This window comes from Dreissena polymorpha, chromosome 2 (genome assembly GCF_020536995.1).
Source record: "Dreissena polymorpha isolate Duluth1 chromosome 2, UMN_Dpol_1.0, whole genome shotgun sequence".
In the NCBI taxonomy this organism is placed as follows: domain Eukaryota; kingdom Metazoa; phylum Mollusca; class Bivalvia; order Myida; family Dreissenidae; genus Dreissena; species Dreissena polymorpha.
Genome location: NC_068356.1, coordinates 143827535 through 143838464, shown reverse-complemented (window position 1 = coordinate 143838464; position 10930 = coordinate 143827535). Strand labels below are relative to the sequence as shown.

General features: G+C 36.4%; 1 protein-coding gene across 1 annotated transcript; it reads right to left on the bottom strand.

The window, feature by feature from the left end:
• Nucleotides 1–4401: 4401 nt before the first annotated feature.
• Nucleotides 4402–4836, bottom strand: LOC127870146 (uncharacterized). The gene has a single exon (XM_052412803.1). The coding sequence runs from the start codon at nt 4834–4836 to the stop codon at nt 4402–4404; it is 435 nt and encodes a 144-aa protein (XP_052268763.1).
• Nucleotides 4837–10930: the final 6094 nt, after the last annotated feature.

The window sequence follows — 10930 nt, the reverse complement described above, 5'->3', positions numbered from 1 at the left end:
CTATTGTTTCTTCACATAACGATTTGTGATGTCTGATGCCGTCACCATCAAAAAATTGGTTTAGTCTTTGACACATCTCAAACGCTGTGGGGTTCCAAGATAACGCAAATTGTATTTGATCTTAGCAGTATTGCTTCTTGCATGAACTTGAAAGGTTGTAACGCGTTACTATGTTACGAAGTGAATTTTGTTTTGTCACGACCATTATTGTCTGATGCAAACCCGTTTTGGTTTCAGTTCTGGCAAGCAGTTAACCATGACATCACCTTTACATTGACTTTGATAGATTAATCAAAGTTTCACATATAATCATGCAATGTTCGTATGCAATTACAATTATAACGTTTTAATACAGTACATATTCGTGTGCTCGTGTTATATGTAATGTCGAGTGATTGCGTTTGTTCAACAATTTCAATATGGGATGCATGCATTGTGAACAAATCACAGTGTTTAATACGCGTTCGTTGTAAATAACACATAATTGAACAAGCTATTTAACGTGTTTTCCTTACACCACTTGTGAACAATAAAGAAGCACTACAGATAGGGAAAATATTTTAGTGCTGTGCGTTTTGATACATACACTAATGCGTTTTAAATTGTACCAATGCATGCATGTGTACAGCAAAATACTGAAAACAATAAGTGCGAATTAATAAGTAAGCACTATAGTTTGAAGTCGACATCAATAGCAATTATTTAATTAAAAGAACAAGCATATGAACCAAAGTTTAAGGTAAATTAAGTTATCATTTGCACCAGTGACGGCTGGGGTCGTTAATGTTTAATATTTGTATTGTGAAGCGACTTAAAATATACAATATCACATTACTCGTGTTTGTAGTTTAATTTACGGGAATGGAGTAACGCTGTGCTGGAGAAAACTATGTCAAACTCAATATGTTATGTACGTATATGATGATGCTTCTTCATCCTACATAAAAACAGAAACAGTGTTTTCGGTATGAGAAATAAATGCCAATTACGTAACGTATATCAGTGAGTATTGTCCCTACAACTACTCAACTAAAAACCGGTCTCATTTTTATCAAAAATTATTGAAAAGCTTGCATTAAAGCAGATCACAGATCTCATTCAAATTACAAACGTATTGCAATCACCTAAGCGCTTATCGCACATGCCAAGGTGTTTCGACAACAATGCTTACAATGCATCATTACCTTCTACATGCGATTGATGAACACCTAGTAAGACTAGTTGATATGATTAGTGTTAGTGCCGCATTCGACACTATTGACATACGAATAGCATTATCAATCCTACAAAAAGATTTTGTAATTGAAAGGACTCATCTAAAAAGGATATAATCTTATCTTACTGAAAGATTAATGCGAGTAATTGGGAATAACTTTTCCTCAAAGTCTGAATCCATTAAATACGGTGTCTCCCAGCGCTCCTGTGCCGGTCCAGTGATATTCAACATAATCGTCGCTGCACCGACTAAGGTTTTCCAAAAATATCGACAAACTCGCATCCAATTTTCAACCTGGAAATCCTCAACATTAGGAATAACAACATTTCGGTAATTGTTTGCAGGATGCCATTAACTGGACTACGCGGTTCAAATTGAAAACGAACATTTCAAAAACAGAGATCATTATTTACGGTTCCAAACAGCAAACGCAAAAAAACAAATCTCTCCGCAATAAATATGTGTGGCAGTGATATTATATGTTGATCATCTCCAAGACCATCGTGTACAAATGAACAACACTTAACTTTTTGATCAGCATTTCAAAAGACAATGTCAACTCGCTAGTAAACACTCGAAAAATCGTATAATCATTCTTAGGTATTTTTCAGAAAATTCTGCAGAGGTCCTTGTTCACGGCTTAATTAATTCTCACATAAACTGTGTAACGGACTTTTCACTGAAATCCCAAAATAAAAAAATTCAGTGAATTCACTATCAGAAGCAAACTTGTCGCCGATGTTTTGTACGATCAACCAAGCAAGGAGATCATAATGTAACTACACTGGCTCCCTATACATACACGTGTTATGACCAAGACAATGCTGCTCATGTTTAATAACTAAATGTAGAACCGCGCCAACTTACAACAGATAGCCGTTCACAACTGGTGAAGGTCGATACATAGATCAATTGATGATAAGTATTTCAACATCAAACGAACTCAACCAACGTTGGCTGATAAATCAATTATTATCAGTAGTAAGAGATCAGTAATTAGACCGAATTTGTGGTATGCTCAACCAAAACACTTAACATGCACATTTCGTTTAGCGATTTCTATGACAAATGTTGAGGTTTAGAACTCTGTACAGCGAAAATGTATATAGTCATATAATGTTGGTGCTATGTAAGTTTTCTTGTATTTTACTTTGTAGTATTTACATTAACGTCAACAGTTTTGCTTTTCTTTTTAGATTTGTTAAAAATGTATCAGATTGCAATTAAAGAAAGATACATAGAGTTGATATGAGACTTGTGTTTTTTCCGATTGAAATACGAGTTACATTTCGTCTCATCCAGCACATTATTAAGACATGTAATCTTATTTGTATTTAGTTCATAGTGTCTGGGCTTGTTAAATATCAACTTTGTATAATGATTATTCAAATGATATGCCTGGAAAACGTGTTATCTGATGTCGAGTAAAGTCATGCACATAACCATGTATATAAGTTGCAAGGATTGTAAACATAAGACTTAAAACACTTTAAGCGTATTTTGGTTGTTATAGATACTGAATAGCCTTTATTAGAAACGTGATGACTCATTTTAGAACTGGGTTGCAATGATGTCGTACGTTCAATAGCCGTGTACTATGCAATTATACATCTAATTATGTTTGCGATAAAACATGTATATAATTGTCGGCCAACCCCTTGTATAATATTGACACGCGTACTCAAATTGTAACAAACAAGAAATATAAACAACAAATAAGAAATTGTATGCATAGCTATGAAATGTATAAACTGTCTTTAATTGCGTGTTATTGTATACGCTGTTTTCGGTTTAGTTGGCGGCCGCCTTACCCTGTTTTGATCTAATCATGCTTATGACATATAAGAGAACCCCCCCCCCCCCCCACACAAACACACATACACCGAAGACCAGAATGAATAAATTGTAATATACCATTGCATAGTGTCCGTGAAATTAACCCAAACCAGACTTCACAACATTAATGCATTAGTAAACGCTATATGACATAAATTGTTATTTGTAATGAAGTCATAATTACTCAGTGCAATGTTTATGGAATGCAGACACCAACGCTTATCGTTTTACGAATGAAAGTGGCATAGGGTATCGACGTACTGAAAACACCATTTTCCGATTACTACCAGTTTATTATTCCTAAGATACCACACGGTGATAAAGAAGTAACACGCTCTCTCGCGTATTTAATAAAACGTTTAACAACGTATTAAGCAAGGTATTGATGTTTTTTACTCTGCAATAAAGTGATGCATGTGTGCACTTTCTTCAAACGCAATACATTTCATCGGGCAACATTATAGGTTTTGTGCAGGGTAATTTTGTAAAGCTGGTACATTAACGATTATAATGATAGAAAGGTCTTCTGCCAAAAGCTTCTCAAATGATGCCAAAGTCTAATTTTCAAGATATCCTAATGTACCTCAATAAAATCATAGTTGTTAAACTTATGATAACAATGTATTGCGATTGTGAAAAGTTTGTAATAGAAACCCTTTCGGTAAAAATATATTTGCACACCAACCAAAACCAACATGAACATTATAATATGCTATGATACAAACAATAGTATAAGGATCCGATATCATACGTGTGTCTTTCATATCAAAATGTCTAAATGTATGTATTGTATATACGCTTAAAACTTATTTTTGGTCTCGTTTAATTTCGTTTACTTATATTAAACTAGGTATGTATGGATGTCAATTGTTCACACTTGAAGCCAAACATGTGTGTAAAGGATATTAATTGATGTAAATAAAAATCATACAAATTATGTATACGACAGTGATAACAGAATGCCATCATTGCATGATATTCGGCTTAAGATTGTACAACATGTTGGTATTAGTGTACTAAATGTCAATTCCTGTGATGCACCGCCATATATTTGCGGAGAGTTATTCAGTACTTTCTCCGTGCTGACCTCCATCCCATATGCTCCTGCTCTTTCATATGTTGGTGAGATCTTTAAGTTCACTGCTGAAGCCACCCATGAAGTCAATGTCATCAGCGAATCTCAAGTTGGAAATGGGTCTTTCACCAATGGAGATAGAGGTGTGATGGTAATGGAGTCCCCTGCATTATCTTCTCGATGAAAAGGTTCATCAGGACGGGAAAGAGCAGACAACCGTGACGGACGCCCACTTATTTTCTAAAGAAGTTCTTCTGCTGCCAGTTGAGAAGTACTACGCTGACTGCTGGCGTTTGCAAAGAGTTTTTAAATGGCTTTCAACAACCCTTTGCCAATGCTGAATCCTCGAATAACATGCCATAGGCGACACTCGGTCGAAAGCTTTCTCAAAGTCAATGAAGATGTGCAAGAGCTTACGGTGGTGTTGTAGGTGTTTCCAAATGCCGATTCTACAGTTAAGAATATGTTCCACTGTGCTCCGTTCAGCTCTATATCCAGCCTGCTCTTCGGCCAGCACTTCCTCGGTCTTACTTTTCAATCGATTATGAATGATGCGTAGCATCACATTGATGTGGTGACTAATGAGGCTAATGGTGCGACGATTATCGCGCAAATTGAGATTGCCCTTTTTGGGTAGGGGTATGAACAGTGACTGGATCAACTCCTGGGGCTCTTTCCTCTCCGCCCAGATCTTTTGACACAGCGCCATAATTACTGCAGTTGTTGCCTCTTATCCGTGCTTAATCAGCTCGAAAGGGACTTTGTCCACTCCCAGAGATTTTCCTGCCTTACGACTACGCACTACCTTCGCAACCTTAGCCTTACGTATGGACGCACTTTCTTTGTCCGATTCTGGTCTGGGATCGTTTTTACAGAGACTAAAGTCTGGCTAAAGTGGGTTTTGAAAATGTCGATGCAGTATTCAGTCCACCTGTTTACGACTGTGGCACTCTCGGTAATGCAATTCTCGTCAGCGTCTAACACTGGCATTGGGCTGACTGGTATCGTGAGGGTTAGTCGATGATTGTACATTGTTCCTCAATCCATTCATCCTTGGCCTCTTTCATCGTCTTGCTTACCTCCCTGTTAATCCTGGTAATTTGCCCTAGAGTCCAGGCTTGTGTACTTCTAATTCCTCAGCTCTCTTATTATGTCACATAGGTGCATGATTTCGCTCGTCACCAATGGCTTGTTTTTCCAGCCCTCTTTCCCCAATACTTCTTCGGCCGATTAGTTATATTATTACATTCTTACTAACATGTGTTGATACAGCGTCAATATATACAACTTCATATGAATATTTACAAATAATGATATTTCCTGATGATCACACACCTATGTTATTAAACCAACCTTAGTGTTGTTAACTGCGATCCTATATTTGGCTTCATTTATTTGTTACGAATACCAGACTAGAGTAACAAAATATAACACATTACAAAATAATATCAACTTAAATTATTATAAGATTATCTGTGGGTTGTATCGTCAAACCTTATTCGAAAGCGATGATAATGGTTACTTTTGCAACTATATACAGTATACATCACGATTATTCATTAATTACCTAATATAGAAATTACGAATCGAGATGCAATCTGAAGTTATTTGCTTCTTAAATACATTAGGCAGCATTTATATTTTACGTTTGCCTGTCATTAATCTTGCAAATGTATAAATTGCTTGCCATTTACAGTGCGGCTTGAAAAAAATGTGTGCATGTATTTGACATACTATTAGGAAATTGTATTGCTTTTACATTACATTAATTGTGCAAAATTTACAATGGCGATTTGCTCGTTCGTTATTATGATACTGCCCCTATCTATTTCAAGATTATGTGATGATAAGTGGAACTTACTAAGTGCGATCCTTTATTGTTGGCTTCTTTTACTTGATCTAAATGATTTAAACATAAAATGGTGTTTAAATAGGCAATTCGATTTGGAGATGTGGGTTATTTGCCACTTCCCTATGTCATGTTTGTGTATACATATTCAATATCTTTTGATTACAAAATTGTAACTTAACTTCCGTATTGTGTTGGTTTACCACCATCTCAGACATGCTTATGTTTTCCAGAATGTTGTTCCCGTACCAGTTTTGATTGTCGTTAGTATAACCATTGTTTGCATTGTTTGTAATACATTATAATGCGCGGGTATTTTGTCCTGAGATTTTTCATCAAAAAAGTTTATTGTTTGTAGACGAATAGTCGCAACTATAAACATTTTGAAAGCGGTTTAACTTTCTTATGGAAAGTATCCGGTTTTTTAGTCTGTTTTTGTATTTTATTTTATGCGTAGCAGTACGTTCCGCTAGTGCAGTGGTTAGCACGCACGCTTATTCACCTCTTCGACACCGGTTAGATTCCTGTTCCCGGCGCAATGTTTTTTGTTTGTTTTGTGGTCACCATACCGGACAGATGGGGTTTTCTCCGGATGATCCGATCCCCCCACAGCACAAGACCATATCAAAAATTAAAAAGTATTTAGGCTATCATTCAAAATTCGACCCAACTGTCGTCAGTCTAAGCTTATTAAGTAGGAGTGCTTGACAGAGTCCGGGTCCCAACATTATGCAGCCTCCGGCGCAGAGGAACCTCATAACCTTGGAAATACACAAATACACACACTGTGTGCAGCCTAGGCACGTATAGTCTAAAAAAAATAAACAAACTCACGTGCGGGCACAATCATTTTAAATTTACATATTTAATACGATATTCTAACAGAAATTACACAACCAACCAAGTGTTCATACCAGGTTTGATAATTCGTTCGTTTGTTAGATTTCAGCATATATAAGGCCATACCGCTTTGGGTATTTAACCTAACCATATTTTCTTGGGCGTACTCAGGTAGTCAAGTGCTCTTACGATTGAGCTCACCTGGTCCGGCTATGTGCTCATACCTACTTTTCTAAATCATAATGAAAGTATTGCCATACTTAATGAACAAACATGCCTACGCGTATTGAACTTAAATAAACACACAATATTCAACAGAAAAAAACATATCTCTATGTCCATGGGCATGTTAAATCACGTCCGTACGCATAAAATTATTAAATTAAGAACGTAAACAACGAAATAAAGGTAGGGGATGATGCACATGTGTTATCAACGATCATGTCATGTTTTGTATATATCTGCTGAAACGTATTTTAATAACCCACAAACATTTTATTGTAATAGAAAGTTTTTAAGAAAAGTGGTACAGAAAAATACACGCCGATTATTTTTGAAGAGACTTCTTCTTATTAGTACTCTGGCTAATATTTATAAGATGTCGTGTTCAATGCAGTCATGCCTGCAGACAGTTCTGTGGTTGTGGACTCAGGCGCGTGCAGCTCCATATATTCATAGTCCACACATTTGCATCCATCAGTGCAGAACATGTTATGTTTGCGGCAATGACACCGCTTTGTCCTACACTTGACCTTGTTGTCATCTTTCTCCCCAGACCCACTCGTCTCCTTGGCAGGGGACGCATTGGTGGAAGAACACTTCTCCATTTTCTCACTCTTGGTGCAGCTGCCTCCTGACATTTCTTGAAGTCTTGACTTGAGTCTCTGTATCTCAGTCTCCTCTTCATCATGTTTCTCTTGCATCTTCATGACCTGTTTGCTGTGTTTCAGCTTGTTCTGCTCAATGGTACTCTTCAGCTGGCAATGTTCTCACTCTGGTTGTCATGGTCACCCTGTACATTCTCCTGCAGGTCTGTGTTCTCAGCACGCATTGTCTCATTGTCTGCCTTGTGCGAAACAGCCTGGTCTAAGAGCCACTTAATGGCTACTTTGGCATCGATCATGGTATTTAGGTTGTCTTTGGTTGACTTGCCCTTGTCATTCATCCAGCCAAGCTTCTTGAATGGTGGCCCCTCATCGCTTATTGTCTCCTTGAACTCTCTGAGCTGGTTGGCGAATATTATATGAGATTTTAGTCGTAACGTTGATAGGCGGTTGCCGCGAATTAGCACGTTATTATTATTATTCTTTGACGTCATATATATTTGTATTGTTGTTGACGGGCAGTTGAATTATAAGATCGAACCTGAACAGTTGTGTATTACATATCAACTCAAAGTACACCATTATACCATCGTGAAATTGGTGCCGTGAACAAACACTAAAATGTCGACGACAGTAGAGAAGCTACTAGGCCAGCGGACAATCATGATATTGTTGTGATGGACTGTTTTGAACTATTTAATTATTTTGTTATGATTATTGTATTCGTATACTAATGTGAACACTCTGTTTTATCATTTTGCGGCCCTCAGTATGTCGTGAATATTATATAAGATATTAGACCTAACGTTGATTGGCCGTTGCCGCGAATTAGCACGTTATTATTATTATTATTTGACGTCATATATCTGTTTTGTTGTTGACGGGCAGTTGAATTAAAGGACCGAACCTGAACAGTCGTGTATTACATATCAACTCAAAGTACGCCATTATACTTTCGTGAAATAAGTATTTATTTTCTGATCATTTGTTTAACAGATGAATTAGAGCAATGATTGAGTAGTTTGCGTAAAATTACTACAAGAAATGATTACTACTACCACGATAAGACATAGAGGTATCATCAATTGTTTTTGAGGACCAGACATCTGACACCAGTGGTTTATGACACCACGTTGTTATTTAGTATTTGTCGGCACAGTATCTGATCATAACGAGATGATGAGTTTGTGCTGAACACAGCGGAAATTTAACCACAGATATATCAATAAACAAAATTATTGATAGATCTTTGATTAAGCCGCGATAAACAAATGCTCAAACAAAGAGTGTCAAAAACAATAAATCACTAAAATACAAATCAGTCGATCTCTAATTTAATCAAGATAATGAATTAAAACGCATTGGCACTTAAAATGGGAAGTATATATTTACTACTAAATCTGACGATGCCATTTTGTCTTTATCGATACATCACCGGATTTTCAAAAGCGTTAAGTGTTGTAATCAGCTGAGGCGTTGCGAGTACTATTAGATAAGGAATCACGTTCAGCCTCGTTTCAGAATTCTGCTATTCACGTGACTTCGCGCTCTTATTTATGTTTGTTTTTTTATGATAAGGGTATATTGCCTTTACACTACAATAATATAGTGAACTGTAAATATAAATATTGATTAAAACCGTGTCATTACTTCGGAACGGTAAATGCAAAGTAGTGTGGATTTAAAACGCTTGGAAAGGTATATATGCTAACATCATATCATCGAAGGTACATTTTGAAATACATACAATATAATTAATTTTAATTCCTCGATGGTGTTACTGCATGTTCAACTGACATCTCTTGTAACATTATAAAGCAGCATCTGTTCATTTCGTTACAATTTAAGGTCTAGTTGAAATTATAATGTAGGCTTTATTCTTGATACACAGTTTGTAATTGTTTCAGATAGATCTGAAGTCTATAGAGCAACCAAGCTGTAAATAAAAAAGTTCGTAATATTATGCTTCAACATATAGAATGTAATTCAAAAATTGTTATCTCCAGGCTGCACCAGATGTTGCAGCGAGCCGCAAGATGTTCTGATAAGTTCATATTTTTATTTCGTTATCAACGCACATGAAAGATAATGGTTTCACGCTATGCTTCTTCAATCTTGATACGGCGTGCAACTTGGCATTTCGTTAACGCTGCACACAGACTCGATCACCGGTACATTGCATTTTCTGGAAATGTGTTAAGCGAGAAACAGTTTTTTAAGCATTTGCGGACAGCGTATGACAGAGGCATGCACTCGCGATATCATTTTATAGTATATATTATAAATCTGAAGGATGTGCCTGTTGAACCCGAAAGTTTTAGCGAGACGTTAACAATGTGTTATTAATGCTTATCACTGTCATTAGTTTGCTTCATAAACATGACATGTATATATTATATCTTTAAAATGGCGTGTGACGCAACTAAAATACACTTATATCTATAAAGCAACCACTTTCTCTCGGACATTTGGGCCTGACGCAAAGCTTCAACGGTGTTATTTGACATTATGTTTTTTCAAAGCTATGTGTGATTTTTCCCGATTACATATTCAATATTTAATATATCTTGAAATGTGACTTATATTGACTGAGCAAGAATTGAACGAATTTCACAATGATTTTGACAACATGTGGAAGTCAACATGGCGACATACAATAACGTTTAAAGGAATGTTATGTACATTACAAATGACACATACACATAATCAACATTAAATTCGTAAACAAAATTCGATTGTTAAATATATTTTTGAAATATACACATTTTACCGTTTAATTCCTAAATATCACCGATTATTGCGGTCGTTTCATGTGTGGGTGAAAACAGGTCCGTAATAGTTCGTCTGAAACTAGTGCATTATTATACTAGCAAGAGAAGCACGTCGAATAAAATCGTTGAATGACACCGTGTTAAAATTGCGAGATTATGACCCGGGTTCTCCCGAGTTAAGTCGAGCTCTCAATGTCTTTCCGCGTAGGCATATGGCTTTGTATCGAGCAGTTGGACATGCATTTTTTTTCCCGCATGTTAAGAGTATAACGCAAAGATTCAGAATACCTTTGGAGTGACGGATATTTACGACGTAAGACGATTGTACGCGAAAGTTTAAAACCTTTAGGTGCGCTCCTCATTAATAATTATCAGTTCCTCAGACATACGCGTCTGGATCTGAAATGAGGAACTACGAATAGAAACCATGCGTATAGAATGTATGAGTAAGTTAAATAAAATGCTATGTTATACTCCAACTTGTAATGTTCCAACTTATTTAGTTGCCTTCTTTGGTTT

Coding starts and splice junctions, on each gene's coding strand:
- LOC127870146 (XM_052412803.1), bottom strand. CDS start 4,836: ATGGCGCTGTGTCAAAAGATCTGGGCGGAGAGGAAAGAGCCCCAGGAG.